General features: G+C 42.6%; 2 protein-coding genes across 2 annotated transcripts in view; both read right to left on the minus strand.

Annotated features, from left to right (window-relative positions):
• Window positions 1-4,179: 4,179 nt before the first annotated feature.
• Window positions 4,180-8,325, minus strand: LOC121539484 (proteasome subunit alpha type-6). Its single transcript, XM_041848008.2, has 7 exons — window positions 8,151-8,325; window positions 7,450-7,544; window positions 7,279-7,360; window positions 7,015-7,170; window positions 6,703-6,881; window positions 6,501-6,595; window positions 4,180-4,378 (listed from the first exon to the last, which is right to left on the minus strand). The coding sequence occupies exons 1-7, from the start codon at window positions 8,224-8,226 to the stop codon at window positions 4,321-4,323; spliced, it is 741 nt and encodes a 246-aa protein (XP_041703942.1). The 5' UTR covers window positions 8,227-8,325; the 3' UTR covers window positions 4,180-4,320.
• Window positions 8,326-8,443: 118 nt separating this feature from the next.
• Window positions 8,444-20,660, minus strand: part of LOC121539483 (protein only RNase P catalytic subunit) — a 31,011-nt gene continuing 18,794 nt past the window's right edge. Inside the window, exons 5-7 of the mRNA XM_041848007.2 lie at window positions 9,267-9,415; window positions 8,850-9,045; window positions 8,444-8,679 (exon numbers count right to left, since the gene is read on the minus strand). Coding sequence (XP_041703941.1) covers window positions 8,548-8,679; window positions 8,850-9,045; window positions 9,267-9,415 — 477 coding nt within the window. The 3' untranslated portion in view covers window positions 8,444-8,547. The remainder of the gene's footprint in view (window positions 8,680-8,849; window positions 9,046-9,266; window positions 9,416-20,660) is intronic.

A 20,660-nucleotide genomic window follows, 5' to 3' on the forward strand; every position in this document is an offset into this window, starting at 1 on the left:
CATCTCTTGCACATCATTCCAGTGTTAATACTAAATTGTAATTATTTTGCACTATAGCCTATTTTATTGCCTTACCTCCATAACTTGCTAAATTTGCACACTGTATATTAATTGTATTTCTGTTGTATTTTTTTGATTTTTGTTTTGTTTTACCCCATATGTAACTCTGTGTTGTTGTTTTTATCGCACTGCTATGCTTTATCTTGGCCAGGTCGCAGTTGTAAATGAGAACTTGTTCTCAACTGGTTTACCTGGTTAAATAAAGGTGAAATAAAAAAAAAAAAAAAAGTATGTGGAAACCCCTTCAAATTAGTGGATTTGTCTATTTCAGCGACACCCGTTGCTGACAGGTGTATAAAATCGAGCACACAGCCATGCAATCTCCATAGACAAACATTGGCAGTACAATGGCCTTACTGAAGAGCTCAGTGACTTTCAACATGGCACCGTCATAGGATGCCACCTTTCCAACAAGTCAGTTTGTCAGATTTCTGCCCTGCTAGAGCTGCCCCGGTCAACTATAAGTGCTGTTATTGTGAAGTGGAAACGTCTAGGAGCAACAACGGTTCAGTCGCGAAGTGGTAGGCCACACAAGCTCACAGAATGAGTGCTGAAGCGCGTAAAAATCGTCTGCAACACTCACTACCGAGTTCCAAACTGCCTCTGGAAGCAATGTCAGCACAATAACTGTTAGTCGGGAGCTTAATGAAATGGGTTTCCATGACTGAGCAGCTGCACACAAGCCTAAGATCCCCATGCGCAATGCCAAGCGTCGGCTGGAGTGGTGTAAAGCACGCCGCCATTGCACTCTGAAGCAGTGGAAACGCGTTCTCTGGAGTGATGAATGACGCTTCACCATCTGGCAGTCCGACTGAGGAATCCGGATTTGGCGGATGCCAGGAGAACGCTACCTGCCCGAATGCATAGTGTCAACTGTAAAGTTTGGTGGAAGAGGAATAATGGTCTGGGGTTGTTTTTAATTGTTCGGACTAGGCCCTTTAGTTCCAGTGAAGGGGAATCTTAACGCTACAGCATACAATTACATTCTAGACGAATCTGTGCTTCCAACTTTGTGGCAACAGTTTGGGGAAGGTCCTTTCCTGTTTCAGCATGACAATGCCACCGTGCACAATGCGAGGTCCATACAGAAATGGTTTGTCGAGATCGGTGTGGAAGAACTTGACTGGCCTGCACAGATCCCTGACCTCAACCCCATCGAACACCTTTGGGATGAATTGAAACGCCGACTGCGAGCCAGGCCTAATCGCCGAACATCAGTGCCTGACCTCACTAATGTTCTTGTTGCTGAATGGAAGCAAGTCCCCACAGCAATGTTCCAACATCTAGTGGTAAGCCTTCCCAGAAGGGTGGAGGCTGTTATAGCAGCCAAGGGGGACCAACTCCATATTAATGCCCATGATTTTGGAATGAGATGTTGGATGAGCAGGTGTCCACATACTTTTGGTAATGTAGTATATTCTGTGCCTCTGTTACAGTTTTTATTTATATCTGTACTGTTAGTTCCTCTATTTCCTTTTTTAAGAGACACTCTTTTGAACTAAATTGTTTTAGTTTTATATATGAGTATTGAATTGCATGGCCTCTAAAGGCACATTTAAAAGGGTCCCATACAATAAGGGGGATCTGCTGTACCTATGTTATGTAGGAAAAAGTCAGTTATAAATTATTCTGTCTTGGTTAAAAACAAGTTGCCATCCAGTAGGCTTTGATTACATTTCCAAAATCCTCGCCCTCATGGAAATTCTTTAAGAGTAATGTGTATACCAATTATTTGATGGTCCGACCGCATTCTGTCTCCTATCATGGTGAAAATGACATCAGAAAGTAGTTAAGACTACTAGCTTGATTTAGGCTCCGCCAAGTATATCTCATTAGGTCAGGATATTTAAGCCTCCATATATCTACTAGTTCCAATTTATCCATAATATTTGTAATTTCCTTAAGTGCATGAGGGTGATAATTTGTAGTGTGATTTACTTTATGTTCCATTGAGGTATCTCCCACCATAATAATTGAGTAATGTATTCCATATCATTCTTAAGTATATATCTTTGGTGTATATATATTTTTTAGTTTCTAGTGTTTTATTATTATTATTTGTGTACTTGTTTGACATTTGTGCTGCACTGATAGGAGCTAGTAGCAATCATTTGAGTGGTGCAGTGGTCTAAGGCACTGCATCGCAGTGCTAACTGTGCCACTAGAGATCCTGGTTCGAATCCAGGCTCTGTCGCAGCCGGCCGCGACCGGGAGACTCATGGGCGGCGCACAATTGGCCCAGCGTCGTCCAGGGTAGGGGAGGGAATGGCCGGCAGGGATGTAGCTCAGTTGATAGAGCATGGCGTTTGCAACGCCAGGGTTGTGGGTTCGATTCCCATGGGGGGCCAGTATAAAAAAATAAAATAAAATAAAAAATAAAATAAAATAACCTTGTATTCACTAACTGTAAGTCGCTCTGGATAAGAGCGTCTGCTAAATGACTAAAATGTAAATGTAAAAAATTTGCTGCACCCGCTATTACATCTTCCAAACTGTGCAAAAGTATTCTTCCCCCTTGGCGTTTTTCCTATTTTGTTGCATTACAACCTGTATTTTAAATTTATTTTTATTTAGATTTCATGTAATGGACATACACAAAATAGTCAAAATTGGTGAAGTGAAATGAAAAAAATAACTTGTTTCAAAAAATTCGAAAAGATAAATAACGGAAAAGTGGTGCATGCATATGTATTCACCCCCTTTGCTATGAAGCCCCTAAATAAGATCTGGTGCAACCAATTACCTTCAGAAGTCACATAATTAGTTAAATAAAGTCCACATGTGTGCAATCTAAGTGCCACATGATCTCAATATATATACACACCTGTTCTGAAAGGCCCCAGAGTCTGCAACACCACTAAGCAAGGGGCACCAACAAGCAAGCGGCACCATGAAGACCGAGGAGCTCTCCAAACAGGTCAGGGACAAAGTTGTGGAGAAGTACAGATCAGGGTTGGGTTATAAAAAAATATCAGAAACTTTGAACATCCCACGGAGCACCATTAAATCCATTATTAAAAAATTGAAAGAATATGGCACCACAACAAACCTGCCAAGAGAGGGCCGCCCACCCAAACTCACAGACCAGGCAATCAGAGAGGCAACAAAGAGACCAAAGATAACCCTGAAGGAGCTGCAAAGCTCCACAGCAGAGATTGGAGTATCTGTCCATAGGACCACTTTAAGCAGTACACTCCACAGAGCTGGGCTTTACCTTAGTGGCGCCAGAAAAAAGCCATTGCTTAAAGAAAAAAATAAGCAAACACGTTTGGTGTTCGCCAAAAGCCATGTGGAAGACTCCCCAAACATATGGAAGAAGGTTCTCTGGTCAGATGAGACTAAAATTGAGCTTTTTGACCATCAAGGAAAACGCTATGTCTGGCGCAAACCCAACACCTCTCATCACCCGAGAACACCATCCCCACAGTGAAGCATGGTGGTGGCAGCATCATGCTGTGGGGATGTTTTTCATCGGCAGGGACTGGGAAACTGGTCAGAATTGAAGGAATGATGGATGCCGCTAAATACAGGGAAATTCTTGAGGGAAACCTGTTTCAGTCTTCCAGAGATTTGAGACTGGGACGGAGGTTCACCTTCCAGCAGGACAATGACCCTAAGCATACTGCTAAAGCAACACTTGAGTGGTTTAAGGGGAAACAATTAAATGTCTTGGAATGGCCTAGTCAAAGCCCAGACCTCAATCCAATTGAGAATCTGTGGTATGACTTAAAGATTGCTGTACACCAGCGGAACCCATCCAACTTGAAGGAGCTGGAGCAGTTTTGCCTTGAACAATGGGCAATAATCCCAGTGGCTAGATGTGCCAAGCTTATAGAGACATATCCCAAGAGACTTGCAGCTGTAATTGCTGCAAAAGGTGGCTCTACAAAGTATTGACTTTGGGGGGTGAATAGTTATGCACACTCAAGTTCCGTTTTTTTGTCTTGTTTCACAAAAAAAATAATTTTGCATCTTCAAAGTGGTAGGCATGTTGTGTAAATCAAATGATACAAATCAATTTTAATTCCAGGTTGTAAGGCAACAAATTAGGAAAAATGCCAAGGGGGGTGAATAGTTTCGCAAGCCACTGTATAAGGGAAAAGAAAACCTACCAAAATGTCAGTTCCTCGAAAACATTATCTTTAATTGAACAGCGTAAATGTACAGCAAGTCAGGGCTTTCGTTCTGAAGATCTGTGGTAGTGCTCTCTGTCATCTCTCTAGGGTAGTCTCCCCTCTAGTCTGGAACACAAGGAAACACTCAATCTCGCTCTGACAGGGACACAAGGTGGACATCGATTTCAGTCTCTGTCAGGATCCTGCAAAGAGAGAGAGATATATAAGAACACAAGTACTGACTGCGGATGCCTGGTCCTTTATACATATCGCCAAAGATGGTTTAGTATGTAGATATGTAGAAACTGCTTCTCCAATAGAAATCCTCGATCAAGCTTGTAGGAGATGTCATGCTGATGTCAAGCAGTTTTTTGACAAATTAAAAAGTGTCACTGTGACACTTTCACAAGGTTGTAGTAATGACATTCAGCTACTTAAAACACTGGCTTGAATCTACAGTCGTGGTCAAAAGTTGAGAATGACACAAATATTAATTTTCACAAAGTCTGCTGTCTCAGTTTTTATGATGGCAATTTGCATATACTCCAGAATGTTATGGAGAGTGATCAGACAAATTGCAATTAATTGCAAAGTCCCTCTTTGCCATGAAAATGAACTTAATCCCCAAAAAACATTTCCACTGCATTTCAGCCCTGCCACAAAAGGACCAGCTGACATCATGTCAGTGATTCTCTCGTTAACACAGGTGAGAGTGTTGACGAGGACAAGGCTGGAGATCACTCTGTCATGCTGATTGAGTTAGAATAACAGACTGGAAGCTTTAAAAGGAGGGTGGTGCTTGAAATCATTGTTCTTCCTCTGTTAACCCTAGTTACCTGCAAGGAAACACGTGCCGTCATCATTGCTTTGCACAAAAAGGGCTTCACAGGCAAGGATATTGCTGCTAGTAAGATTGCACCTAAATCAACCATTTATCGGATCATCAATAACTTCAAGGAGAGAGGTTCAATTGTTGTGAAGAAGGCTTCAGGGCGCCCAAGAAAGTCCAGCAAGCACCAGGACCGTCTCCTAAAGTTGATTCAGCTGCGGGATCGGGGCACCACCAGTGCAGAACTTGCTCAGGAATGGCAGCAGGCAGGTGTGAGTGCATCTGCACGCACAGTGAGGCAAAGACTTTTGGAGGATGGCCTGGTGTCAAGGAGGGCAGCGAGGAAGCCACTTCTCTCCAGGAAAAACATCAGGAACAGACTGATATTCTGTAAAAGGTACAGGGATTGGACTGCTGAGGACTGGGGTAAAGTCATTTTCTCTGATGAATCCCCTTTCCGATTGTTTGGGGCATCCGGAAAAAAGCTTGTCCGGAGAAGACAAGGTGAGTGCTACCATCAGTCCTGTGTCATGCCAACAGTAAAGCATCCTGAGACCATTCATGTGTGGGGTTGCTTCTCAGCCAAGGGAGTGGGCTCACTCACAAGTTTGCCTAAGAACACAGCCATGAATAAAGAATGGTACCAACACATCCTCCGAGAGCAACTTCTCCCAACCATCCAAGAACAGTTTGGTGACGAACAATGCCTTTTCCAGCATGATGGAGCACCTTGCCATAAGGCAAAAGTGATAACTAAGTGGCTCGGGGAACAAAACATCGACATTTTGGGTCCATGGTCAGGAAACTCCCCAGACCTTAATCCCATTGAGAACTTGTGGTCAATCCTCAAGAGGCGGGTGGACAAACAAAAACCCACAAATTCTGACAAACTCCAAGCATTGATTACGCAAGAATGGGCTGCCATCAGTCAGGATGTGGCCCAGAAGTTAATTGACAGCATGCCAGGGCGGATTGCAGAGGTCTTGAAAAGAAAGGTCAACACTGCAAATATTGACTCTTTGCATAAACTTAATGTAATTGTCAATAAAAGCCTTTGACACTTATAATTATACTTCAGTATACCATAGTAACATCTGACAAAAATATCTAAAAACACTGAAGCAGCAAACTTTGTGAAGACCAATGCTTGTGTCATTCACAAAACTTTTGACCACGACTGTAGGTAGTGCCTTTAGAAATGTAGAAAATTAACAACTAAGGAAGAATTCGCAAGCATTCCCGGAAGTATCGCAACGTTGGGCCGCTGGGTTTAGAAACTCTGTTATAAAGAGGTTTTGGACAGAACGGCGTTATGTCCACAGTGTGTTTACACAATAAATAAAACTATTTAAGAAAATAAAGGATAAGATTTCAGATTGCATGTTTGTGATGTCTGGGAGATCTAAACTTTATAGTTACAATAAAACATCCTGTTCTTTTTTGCACCAATATTTGACAAGTTCCATCACTATTAAACAATTCCCTTGGAGACTCACCTGAATTTAGGGTCTTCTATTGTAATGACACCGATCTCTAGCTCGGAGGGCTTGAAGTCAATGGACAGCACCGTAGACAGACAAGTTATCGCCGTCTGTAAACAGAAGAGGATGAAACTCAAAGTACAATGTCATTCAAATGGGGACTAGCTTGCTGATTTAGTTTGCAATCTTTTTTATGTCAATGGGTATGGTATTTTACCTCGATTGTTTGTGCGAACGTCCAGTCCAGTTTCTTCTTGACCTTTTTCTCCAAGAAGCTGGTGGCCTCTGTCTGTTTGACCCCAGCAGCGGTGGCCTTGAAGCCACAGTAGTATCCTGCAGGGTCACACTTAAACACCTGGGGACCCCACTCCTCATCCACACCAATCACTATCATGCCTGCAACAATAATTAACAAAAAATATGCATTGAGTGAGACCAAAGGCCAAAACTTTTCTTAAATATATATATCTTGAAACTTCTCAGCTACACTGGTGTCTTTTGTTGTTTTTGACAATTTTGTAACACTTACAGCAACCAAGAGGTCTCATCTCAGCGTTCTGTGTGTACACCTGAGAGATGTCAGCCATCCTCTTACACAGCATGTCCACTGGGATCTCATAACCGTACTTGTACTTCCAGTTGGCTGCCTCGTAACGAGCCCTCTGGACTTGGGACTTGCTGTCAGCTGAACACAAATGAATCGGTCACGATTAGTCATTATAACATACATTAAGTAATACATTTCATAAGGTTCATTGTGTATTGGATATTTCAACATTAACACGTTTCTTACCCGTCATTCCAGACATGACACAGCCAATGTTTTCAGTGATTCTGAATAAGTGTGTGACTGTGGATGCATCAAGAAGCTTGTCCTATGGGAGAGATTGAAGAGTACATCTGATTACATCACATAGCCATATTGATAACTGAGTACTGAAATAGTCATGAAGGGTGTTCTTACTGGAACTTTCTTCTGTGTGACGACAACTGCACAGTCTTGTCCTCGGATAGCTACTGAGGTAAGGCCACCTTGGTTGATAGCCTTGAATGCATATTCTTGGAAAATAAACAGAACAGGGGAAAATTATGCACCACTCCAGACTTTTGTTAAGGTGAGAGATCAACAGCTTCAAAGATGTCACTGCATGTCATGATGAAGGCTATTCACCACATTGAGGGGCTTGGACCATGACTGCAACTGCAGCCATAACACTCGACGAATGACAAGAACAAAATGTTTAACAACTCATTACTGGACAGCTAGTTGCTGCTAAGCTAGCCTCCTAAGGCCATGGTGTAACGGTCTACTTCTGTCAAATAACGTTACAGGAATAGCTAGTTCTAAAGTTAGCTTGCTAACTGCTTCAAGCTAAGCATGAATTAGAATTGTATCAGATAGCTAGGTCAGCTGGCTAACTAGCTAGTTTAACTGCTAGTAGTTAGAAAACAATCAATGAGCTAGCTGTTAGAAATCTGACAGTATTAACATACTTTATCCATTAACTGACATTATAAAGCAGCTAATTAGCTTTAATATTTTTAACTGAGCTAACGTTAGGTATGGAACAGGTTAGATAACATTAGCTACCTAGCTAGTTGGCTACCGATAATGACTGGGCAAGTTGGTATTCTTTAATTTCTTCAGAACTATCCCATACTAACCGACTTGGTAGAGTCTGCCCTCCGGAGAGAAGATTGTAATATGTCGGTCAAATCCTGCACTCGACCCTCTGGACATTGTGTTGGTAAATGTGTATAAAAGTTGTAAACTGAAAACAGAACTACTGAGGAAAAAGATAATGCAAGACAATGACCCCGGAACTGGTTTAGGAACAGTAGTTGATGTCCGGGTCAAGCGAAGAGAGGGCCGTAGTTTACTCAGACACTTCTTGGTTTACTGAATGCATTTTCAAAAACATATTCTAGGACTGAAAGTAATTTTTTTCCAAGAACAAAAAACGTTTTTTTCAGTCTTTTAATATTTTTTCACATGCTATAGTTTCATTAATGAACACTGTATTTACAGGTTTGTGAAGATCAAACAGTTCTAAGCAGGTCCTTATTTTGCCCGGGTGAGACACAGCCACTTCTGTGGAACTTCATAAGTGCATCTCTCTGCCCCATTCTCATCATAGGGGATGTGCCAGGAGCCTCCATTTGTCTGGACAATGGTGTCATAAGTTAATATCCTCTGGAAAAAGATTCACAGAACAACACAAGAATTGTAATAAACATACACATGCCATATTTATTTGTTTATCAATGTGCCTTTTAGGTCCTCATGTTGACAATAGATACTATACTATGCATTTATGCATTGATGTGTAATAAATAAGCAAACTATTTCCCTGTTACTCTCACCTGGAATCGTACTCTCTTTCCCGGGGTGTAGCTGCTCAGCACCAGCTGGTGACCTCTCTGCCACTTGAAGAAGAGGCGTCGGGTGGCACCGTCAGGCAGGCAGGCCTTGTGGTCCCTCATCAGGTCCCGGCTAACAAAGTTACAGTGGTTCCCAGAGTGCAGTGTGGCATACAGCAGGAAAGGGTCATCCTCAGAACTGACAACCAACCAGAGGTGTCAACATCCAAACAAACCCACATAATCCATATTGGGTACTTTACCCAATGTATTGCACAAAAATATATATTTTCTTTCAGCCTTTAGTTATTCTCTTTGAGATATAGTCTCTTCTGCAAGAGTGACCTGTACTCTTGTAATATGGATATGAATGATCCACCAGAAAGCTTTGGTTTGTAAGACATATAGGGCTGAACTCACATGTTGTCCGTGAAGAAGCAGTGGGCCTTCTGCTGGACCAAGCTCATGTCATTTCTGTCCCAGCTGCGTGAGGGCCGCTGCATGTGCTTCCTCCCCAGGACCAGGATGACCAGGCCCTGGCGCTCCAGCTCCGACACCACCTCCAAGAGCTGCATAGAAACACCAACACGATTAGTCATCATCACATATGTCACACCAGGGTATTTTTCATTAGGCACCAAACGGAACACAATATATTGAAGGACTACCTAGACTTGTCCAAAAAGAAACTATTTTTTTTGCACATTATTTAAAAAAAGTTATCTGTTGCGTGCCGGCCCTAATGAACATGACCCAGTCAAGGCACAGAAAAGGGTTATTTTGCTTTTAGAAAATCAACAAAGGTTAGCCAATATGATGCATTGTACTTCGGGTTAACATTCTCCCATCCTTCAAAGGAAGATTTGAATGAAAAAACACAATGCATTCGCCCATTGGGACATATACCCAGTACAGTCATGTGTTACTACCCTCATCCTCTTCCTCTGTAGGGAATTTTCCTGGCCGAGTCTGAGACAATTGACACACAAGATGTAGGGAAATTCATTCTTTCAATGCTTAAAGGGGCAGTGCAGTCAAAAACGCAATTTCATTTGTTTTGTATACACTGAGTGTACAAAACATTAGGAACACCTGCTCTTTCCATGACATAGACTAACCAGTTGAATCCAGGTGAAAGTTATGATCCCTTCTTGATCTCACTTGTTAAATCCACTTCAATCAGTGTATATGAAGGGGAGGAGACAGGTTAAATAAGGATTTTTAAGCCTTGAGACATGGATTGTGTATGTGTGCCATTCAGAGGGTGAATGAGCATGACAAAAGATTTAAGTGCCTTTGAACGGGGTATGGAAGTAGGTGCCAGGCGCACTGGTTTGTGTCAAGAATGGCAATGCTGCTGGGTTTTTCACACTCAACAGTTTTCCGTGTGTATCAAGAATAGTCCACCACCCAAAGGACATCCAGCCATATTTCCACACTATGAGGTTGGAACAATACTGTGAAAATTATGATAATGCACTGACATTTCATCTTGTTTGGCTTTGTGTGGTTTTTGGACTGTATAAGTTAATAGACCAATAATAAAGAGAGTTTGCCCTCCTCTCTGCCAATAATGGCTAGTTTTCAGGTTACGCGTCCATTCCCATTAGGCTCCTCCAATGAGGCCCCTCTCTCAGAGAGTCCCAGCAAAACTCTTGCTTGAGAAATTGCATTTGGCTAAGAAGCTATTTTTGTTTATTTTTTGACAATTTTAATGAAAATCAATCACAGCACAGTACTTAATTGTTACCCAGAAATGACTTGATATTGTGATAAAAACGTCTGCATTGGACCTTTAACCCATGTTTTGGCTTCTTTGGTAATACTTACTGGTTCACTCAGAGGTGATGGCGTCTTTCCTACCCGACACAAAAAAGGGGAAGTTAAAAAGTTTATTGACTTGTGTTACATTGTGAAATAAGGCTAAAATAATGAGGACCCATGCAAAAACTATGCCATCATTTAGCACATTTTAATAAGATCACACCCGGTTCTCTTTCTGTCCACTCTAGATGAGGAAGTGTTGACCTGGGAACAGCCGGTGGTTGTGGGCGTGGCTATTTTCTTCTGACTCATGTAATAATGGGGAAGTGAACTAGTAACAGCAGGTGTGAGGTTTACCAAGTAAAGCACGAGACAAGAACTTGTACCTGTAACTTGAAGCAATTTATATTTCTCACCACATTGTTTTATTCTCTGTTTGTGCATATGGAAAAAATATACCAGAATAATTGTTTTATTACACAATAATGTCTATATTAAATGTACACTGAACAAAAATATAAATGCACCATGTAAAGTGTTGGTCCCATGTTTCATGAGCTGAAATAAAAGATCCCAGAAACTTTCCATACGCACAAAAAGCTTATTTCAAAATAAAAAAAATCGCACAAATTGGTTTACATCCCTGTTAGTGAGCATTTCTCAGTTTCCAAGATAATCCATCCACCTGACATGTGTGGCATATCAAGAAGCTGATTAAACAGCATGCTCATTACACAGGTGCATCTTGTGCTGGGGACAATAAAATGCCACTCTAAAATGTGCAGTTTTGTCACAACACAATGCCACAGATGCAATTGGCATGCTGACTGCAGGAATCCTGTTGCCTGAGAACTGAATGTTGATTTCTCTACCATAAACCACCTCCAACGTCGTTTTAGAGAATTTGGCAGTACATCCAACTGGCCTCACAACCACAGACCACATACAGTGCCTTCGGAAAGTATTAAAACCCCTTGACTTTTTTCACATCTTGTTACGTTACAGCATCATTCTAAAATTGATTAAATAAAACTATTTCCTCATCAATCTACACACAATACCCCATAATGGCAATCGAAAACAGGTTTTTGGACATTTTTGGAAATGTATAAAAAAATAAAAAACAGAAATACCTTATTTACATAAGTATTCAGACCCTTTGCTATGAGACTCAAAATTGAGATCAGCTGCATCCTGTTTCCATTTATCATCCTTGAGATGTTTCTGCAACTTGATTGGAGTCCACCTATGGTAAATTCAATTTATTGGACATGATTTGGAAAGGCACACACCTGTCTATATAAGGTCCCATAGTTGACAGTGCATGTCAGAGCAAAAACCAAGCCATGAGGTCGAAGTAATTGTCCGTAGAGCAATCGGGGGAGAAGGGCCTTGGTCAGGGAGGTGACCAAGAACCCGATGGTCACTCTGACAGAGCTCTAGAGTTCCTCTGTGGAGATGGGAGAACCTTTCAGAAGGACAACCATCTCTGCAGCACTCCACCAATTAGGCCATTATGGTAGAGTGGCCAGACGGAAGACACTCCTCAGTAAAAGGCACATGACAGCCCACTATTAGTTTTCCAAAAGGCACCTAAAGACTCTCAGACCATGAGAAACAAGATTCTCTGGTCTGATGAAACCAATATTGAACTCTTTGGCCTAAATGCCAAGAGTCACATCTGGAGGAAACCTGGCACCATCCCTACGGTGAAGCATAGTGGTGGCAGCATCATGCTGTGGGGAAGTTTTTCAGCGGCAGGGACTGCGAGATGTCAGGATTGAGGCAAAGATGAACGGAGCAAAGTACAGAGAGATCCTTGATGAAAACCTGCTCCAGAGCACTCAGGACCTCAGACTGGGGCGAAGGTTCACCTTCCAACAGGACAACGACCGTAAGCACACAGCGAAGAACACACAGGAGTGGCTTTGGGACAAGTCTCTGAATGTCCTTGAGTGGCCCAGCCAGAGCCCAGACTTGAACCCGATCTAACATCTCTAGAGAGACCTGAAAATAGCTGTGCAACAACGCTCCCCATCCAACCTGACAGACCATTAGAGGATCTGCAGAGAAGAATGGGAGAAACTCCCCAACTACAGGTGTGCCAAGCTTGTAGCATCATACCCAGGAAGACTTGAGGCTGTAATCGCTACCAAAGGTGCTTCAACAAAGTACTGAGTAAAGGGTCTGAATACTTATGTAAATGTGATATTTAATATTTTTGTTTTTATATCAATTTGCTACAATTTCTAAAAACCAGTTTTTGCTTTGTCATTATGGGGTGTTGTGTGTAGATTGATGAGGGAAAAAAAACAATTTAATCCATTTTAGAATAAGGCTGTAACGTAACAAAATGTGGAAAAAGTCAAGAGGTATGAATACTTTCCGAAGGCACTGTATATGGCGTCATTTGGGCGAGCGGTTTGCTGCTGCAATGTTGTGAACAGAGTGCCCCATGGTAGCGGTGGGGTTATGGTATGGGCAGGCATAAGCTACGGACAATGAACACAATTGCATTTTATCGATGGCAATTTTAATTCAAAGATACCATGACGAGATCCTGAGGCCCATTGTCGTGCCATTCATCCGCCGCCATCATGTTTCAGCATGATAATGCACAGCCCCATGTCGCAAGGATCTGTACACAATTCCTGGAAGCTGAAAATGTCCCAGTTCTTCCATGGCCTGCATATTCACCAGACATGTCACCCATTGAGCATGTTTGGGATGCTCTGGATCGACGTGTACAGCAGCGTGTTCCAGTTCCCACCAATATCCAGCAACTTCGCACAGCCATTGAAGAAGAGTGGGACAACATTGCACAGGCCACAATCAACAGCCTGATCAACTCTATGCGAAGGAGATGTGTCATGCTGCATGAGGCAAATGGTGGTCACACCAGATACTGACAGGTTTTCTGATCCATGCCCCTGTGACGGCCGCACCGCGAGCCGCACAGTAAAAACCGCTGCCTAACAAATATCCCTTTCATTTTATGCACTCAGTTTGCACTATATACTGTACATGGCGATACACATAATATATAAATGATGACGTGACACATTTTCTTTCTTATATCCCATACATAACTTTATTGCAGAAATACAGTTTGACATTTGCTATCATTGTTTTCTATGTTGAGTGCACGCTTCATAGTTTACGTGGTAACAGTCATTGGAATAATTTAACTCAATCATCTAACTTTATAATTTAACCATTATCATTCTCAAGCAAATAGTCAGTTCAATGTAATGTCTTGTTTACCTCCGTGTCTCAGCAGTCTTAAAGGCGTTACATGGTCAATCTGACTTTTCCATTGGCTGTGCAGCATTTACAGTGATATGGCCTCTGCAGAAGTCAGGGCATTCATACTTTGTGTGCTTCGCTGAGCAGCGCAGAGCTGTTGTGAAGGAAGTTGTCAAGGAAGTGAGTTTGTGTTTATACAGGACCTCCCGCCCTCACCTACCGTCAACCAATCATGTCAATGCGGAGCTATAGGAAGCTCTCCGCATTTTTACAAAATTTGAGAGGCGCTCGGCTATGCGGTACAGAGCTCAATTTGGCCTCTGCATGCCCCTCCGACCACATTTTCGGATCAAGCATAAATTGGCTCTTACAGCCCCACGTCTGCAGCATGGATGCCGCTGTGTTCTGGTAAAGGAGGTCCAACTGGAATCCCAGGGTTAAAATAATGCCAACCCTCTGTTCACCCCGGGGAACTCTTTTTTTCCCCCCTTGAAGAGTTTAAAATAGTGAAGTACAGTTATACATTGATATTGTGTACTGTTATTGCTAAAATAATTATTGTATTTAAAAACATGATCTGTATATCTAAACGTTATATCATTCTTGTCTTAATGTAAAACCTGATGGTTTGCAGACTCCCCTTGGAGCAGGGAATGGAACTGGCCACTCCCCTTATAGTCTTTGTGGAACGTCCCTTCAGGTAGTTGATTTTTGGTTTATGTACGTTCTGTTCCTGCATGTTTGATCATAGTTATTTTTTAAGTTAAGACATTATTGGACAGTCCGTTTTTCATTTCAATTCATTTATCCCTTTGTATATTTTAAAGCACTTTGGTTTATTTCCTTGACATCATTTGTATTTTCCAAGTTTTGAGAAATAAAACCTTTGTAAGTGGCGTGTATTCATGGATGCCAAGGGAAGCCAGGCTTCCCCAAAAAATTTAACAATAAAAAAACAAAATAATTCATCTTTCAGTTTCATAATTTTCCTTCATTTCGCAAGAGGCTGAATATCTCTCACCGGAGAAAGCATCCGAGCGAGCCAAACAGTGCCCCTCTGTCTCTACGTGTAGGCCATCTATCTTTATTTTATTTATTTTACCTTTATTTAACTAGGCAGTCAGTTAAGAACAAATTCTTATTTACAATGACGGCCTACACCGGCCAAACCCGGACGATGCTGGGCTAATTGTGCGCCGCCCTATGGGACTCCCAATCACGGCCGGTTGTGATACAGCCTGGAATCAAACCAGGGTGTCTGTAGTGACGCCTCAAGCACTGAGATGCAGTGCCTTAGACCGCTGTCTGGTCCAAATGAGTATGACATTGATGCTCCCAGTAGCACTGAATGGAATGCAAGGGAAGCCAGCGAGCATTTGGCCTCCCTTGTTAAAAAAAAGTATAACAAATTGACCAATCAGCGTTGAGCTAAACTGAGCGAGCTCAACTGTGAATGGTCCTGGCACACCAAAAAAAGTGTCAAGGGAAGCCGGGTGTGGCGTCACTCCTATCAAATCCCATTGAGAGCATACGTCATTGACAAAAAATCTTGAATTGTTGCATCACATTGTGTTGTTGTCCTCCGGTGGCTAGCTAGCTAGCTAAAGTTGGCCCTTTCCTAAATTAGCCATGGATGGAGATAGGGATTTGGAATGTGGTTTTACTTAATTCTCCGTACTGACCAATGATAATAACGGCGATTCTGATCCAACCATTAATTCATAAATTGTTGTGCCCCTGGCATGAGGATGAAAGTTCAATACGTACTGTAGCTAGATGTAGAAGGCTAATGTTAACTAGCTAATGTTGCCCATGAATGTAAGTTAGGCTAGCGAGCAAGCATTTTAGCTTAGGTAGCCTAGAACAACAAAAAATAAAAGTGTGTACTGTATGACAGAGTGATAGACCGTTTCGTCAACATGAAAGAGAGGAGGATGGCATTGGCTTTTCTCTACAAGTAGGGTGAGTCAACATATTGTTCTACTTGCACGAACCGCACGCGCGCACACACACACACACACACACACACACACACACACACACACACACACACACACACACACACACACACAGAAATCAGAACCATGGACATCCACATCATATTTAGCTTACGTTGGATTGGACTAAATTGTTTTTGGTATCCTTTAGTTGTCACTGTATTAGACTAAGCAGAGGTGATTTGATGATGTTTAAATGTTGAAGTTGAAATGGTGCTGGAATAGTGGAGGCAGCTCCTGTTTTCTTTGCGACTTGCGGTAACTCTCTGTGGTTCTAAATCAACAGTTGTTTAGTGGTCCGAAAATGTCCGAAACATTAACTTACTTGACCATGCTGTAGGTCATGTAACTGTCTGTTACATGCAATATGCTTTGTGGACTAAACCGGACAGAGGTTGCTATCCGGTTTTGTGATAAAACAAAGGTATGGTTGAATGAATTGTGTCTTCTTATTGTCTCAGCCTTTATGCATATGAATTAACAGGTTATAGAGCAAACAACGCAATTATCACAACACATAAGGTGCCTTCGGAAAGTATTCAGACCCCTTGACTTTTTCCACATTTTGTTACGTTACAGCCTTATTCTAAAATTAATAAAATCGTGTTTTCCCCTCACCAATCTACGCACAATATCCCATAAAGATAAAGCAAAAATAAAATTAAAAAATCTGCAAATGTATAAATTAAAATAACTGAAATATCACATTTTCAGAAGTATTCAGACCCTTTACTCAGTACTTTGTTGAAGCACCTTTGTCAGCGATAATAGAATAGAGTCTTCTTAGGTATGACGCTACAAGCTTGGCACACCTGTATTTGGGGAGTTTCTCCCATTCTTCTCTGCAGATCCTCTCAAGCTCTGACAGGTTGGATGGGGAGCGTCGCTGCACAGCTATTTTCAGGTCTCTCCAGAGATGTTCGATCGGGTTGAAGTCCGGGCTCTGGCTGGGCCACACAGGGACATTAAGAGACTTGTCCTGAAGCCACTCCTGCATTGTCTTGGCTGTGTGCTTAGGGTCATTGTCCTGTTAGAAGGTGAACCTTCGCCCCAGTCTGATGTCCTGAACGCTCTGGAGCAGGTTTTCATCAAGGATCTCTCTGTACTTTGCTCCGTTCACCTTTCCCTCGATCCCTCCAGATGTGACTCTTGGTGTTCAGGCCAAAGAGTTCAATCTTGGTTTCATCAGACCAGAGAATCTTTAGGTGCAGTCTGAGAGTCCTTTAGGTGCCTTTTGGCTTACTCCAAGCGGGCCTTCATGTGCCTTTAATTGGTTCACCAACTACTTCTCAGATAGAGTTCAGTGTGTCAAATCGGAGGGCCTGTTGTCTGGACCTATGGCAGTCTCTATGGGGGTGCCACAGGGTTCAATTCTTGGGCCGACACTTTTCTCCGTGTATATCAATGATGTCGCTCTTGCTGCTGGTGACTCTCTGATCCACCTCTACGCAGACGACACCATTTTGTATACATCTGGCCCTTCATTGGACAGTGTGTTAACAAACCTCCAAACGAGCTTCAATGCCATACAACACTCCTTCAGTAGCCTCCAACTGTTCTTAAACACTAGTAAAACTAAATGCATGCTTTTCAATCGAACGCTGCTGGCACCCGCCCACCCGACTAGAATCACCACTCTCGACGGGTCTGACCTAGAGTATGTGGACAACTACAAATACCTAGGTGTCTGGTTAGACTGTAAACTCTCCTTCCAGACTCACATTAAGAATCTCCAATCCAAAGTTAAATCTAGAATCGGCTTCCTATTTCGCAACAAAGCCTCCTTCACTCATGCTTCCAAACATGCCCTCGTAAAACTGACTATCCTACCGATCCTTGACTTCGGCGATGTCATTTACAAAATAGCCTCCAACACTCTACTCAGCAAACTGGATGTAGTCTATCACAGTGCCATCCGTTTTGTCTCCAAAGCCCCATACACTACCCACCACTGTGACCTGTACGCTCTTGTTGGCTGGTCCTCACTACATGTTCGTCGTCAAACCCACTGGCTCCAGGCCATCTATAAATCACTGCTAGGCAAATCCCGCCTTATCTTAGCTCATTGGTCACCATAGCAGCACCCACCCGTAGTCTGCGCTCCAGCAGGTATATCTCACTGGTCATTCCAAAAGCCAACACCTCCTTTGGCCGCCATTCCTTCCAGTTCTCTGCTGCCAATGACTGGAACGAATTGCAAAAATCTCTGAAGCTGGAGACTCTTATCTCCCTCACTAACTTTAAGCATCAGTTGTCAGAGCACCTTACCGATCACTGCACCTGTACACAGCCCATCTGAAATTAGCCCACCCAACTACCTCATCCCTATATTGTTATTTATTTTGCTCTTTTGCACCCCAGTATCTCTATTTGCACATAATCTCTTGCACATCTAGCATTCCAGTGTTAATACTATTGTAATTATTTTGCACTATAGCCTATTTATTGCCTTACCTCCATAACTTGCTACATTTGCACCACTGTATATATATTTTCTGCTGTATTTTTGACTTTATGTTTTTTTTTACCCCATATGTAACTCTGTGTTGTTTTTATCGCACTGCTTTGCTTTATCTTGGCCAGGTCGCAGTTGTAAATGAGAACTTGTTCTCAACTGGCTTACCTGGTTAAATAAAGGTTAAATAAAAAATAAATAAAAAGGAGTGGCTTCTGTCTGGCCACTCTACCATAAAGGCCTGATTGGTGGAGTGCTGCAGAGATGGTTGTCCTTCTGGAAGGTTCTCCCATCTCCACAGAGGAACTCTAGAGCTCTGTCAGAGTGACCATCGGGTTCTTGGTCACCTCGATGACCAAGGCCCTTCTCCCCCAATTGCTCAGTTTGGCCGGGCAACCAGGTCTAGGAAGAGTCTTGGTGGTTCCAAACTTCTTACATTTAAGAATGATGGAGGCCACTGTGTTCTTGGGGCCATTCAATGCTGCAGACAATTTTTGGTACCCTTCCCCAGATCTGTGCCTTGACACAATCCTGTCTCGAAGCTCTACGGACAATTCCTTCGACCTCATGGCTTGGTTTTTGCTCTGACATGCACTGTCAACTGTGGGACCTTATATAGATAGGTGTGCCTTTCCAAATCATGTCCAATCAATTGAATTTACCACAGGTGGACTTCAATCAAGTTGTAGAAACATCTCAAGGATGATGTAAACTTATGTAAATAAGGTATTTATGTTTTTTTATTTTAAATACATTTGCAAAAATGTCTAAAAACCTGTTTTCGCTTTGTCATTATGGGGTATTGTGTGTAGATTGCTGAGGACTTGTTTTTATTTCATCCATTTTAGAATAAGGCTGTAACGTAACAAAATGTGGAAAAAGTCAAGGGGTCTGAATACTTTCCGAAGGCACTGTATGTTGTAATATGGCTCTTTTTCTGGCTTCCCCAGTGATTTTACCCACACACCGCTACTGACCCTTATATTGTTTGCACCCTACTAAGTTGTCTCTCGTTGCCTGCTTGGTCATCCCGGACAGCCCCTACCTTTTTTTAAAGGTATCTGTGACCAACAGATGCATATCTGTATTCCCAGTCATGTGAAATCCATAGATTAGGGCCTAATGAATTTATTTAAATTTACTGATTTCCTTATATGAACTGTAACTCAGTAAAATCTTTGAAATTGTTGCATGTTGCATTTATATTTTTGTTCAGTATAATAACTAAGTGCAAATATCTGTTCATGGTTGAGTCAGTTTAAAACACACACAAAAAGTCCTACATGTCTGTCTGATGTGGTTGAGGATGCAGACAAGTGGGTTGGGAAGATGTGGCCTTTAGCTGATAACTGGGACAGAAGTCAGCACAACAAATAAAGTTTAACACACACACAAATACTGATTTTAATCATATTACAACGGAAGAGAAATCCCCTCAATAAGGCATCAGGGTCTGTAGCTGTGCTGAAACAAAGCTACTTGTGCTGCATTTATACAAATAGAGAACTGCTGTATTTGAAAGCTGGGAGCATGTGCCTAATATTTATTCTATGCAGCCAGTACCCTGAGGCCACAGTCTGCCCTGCTCCTCACTGCTGCTTAGCTCACATGTCAGAGAAACAAGATGCTAAACAGCTGTGGGGATGTCGAGGGATTATTCACACTGTTGGGTTGTGTTTTTTCTCCCCAATTTCGTGGTATCCAGTTGGTAGTTACAGTCTTGTCCCATTGCTGCAACTCCCGTACGGACTCGGGAGAGGCGAAGGTTGAGAGCCATGCATCCTCCGAAACACAACCCAACTGAGCCGCACTGCTTCTTGACACAATGCCCGCTTAACCCGGAAGCCAGCCGAAACGCTGACACCATACACCTGGCGACCGTGTCAGCGTGCACGCGCCCGGCCCGCCACAGGAGTCGCTAGTGCGCGATGGGACAAGAACATCCCTGCCGGCCAAACCCTCCTCTAACCTGGACGACGCTGGGCCAATTGTGCGCCGCCCATGGGTCTCCCGGTCGCGGCCGGCTACGACTTGTGTGAGTGTTTGTGCGTGCATGGCAGACTGCTGGCCAGACTCTGTGATGACTGAGGGTTCTGCTTACAGAGCAGAGATAGAAACCCACAGAGTATTATTCGGCTATTAAATATACACAGCACTAAAAGTCTTTCCCACAGGAAAAAGTGTCGCCATTTGTTAACAGCCTCCCACAGTACCCTGCAGCTGTGACAATGCCACCTTCTCTATGTCTCAAGAGGGGGAAGAACATGGGTACCTTATGTGGACTGGCATTACAACTTATTCACTTAATTGGAATTCAAGACGGATATTTGTATTTGGCTCTTTCCGAGGGGT

The sequence above is a fragment of the Coregonus clupeaformis genome, chromosome 25 (genome assembly GCF_020615455.1).
Source record: "Coregonus clupeaformis isolate EN_2021a chromosome 25, ASM2061545v1, whole genome shotgun sequence".
Lineage (NCBI taxonomy): Eukaryota > Metazoa > Chordata > Actinopteri > Salmoniformes > Salmonidae > Coregonus > Coregonus clupeaformis.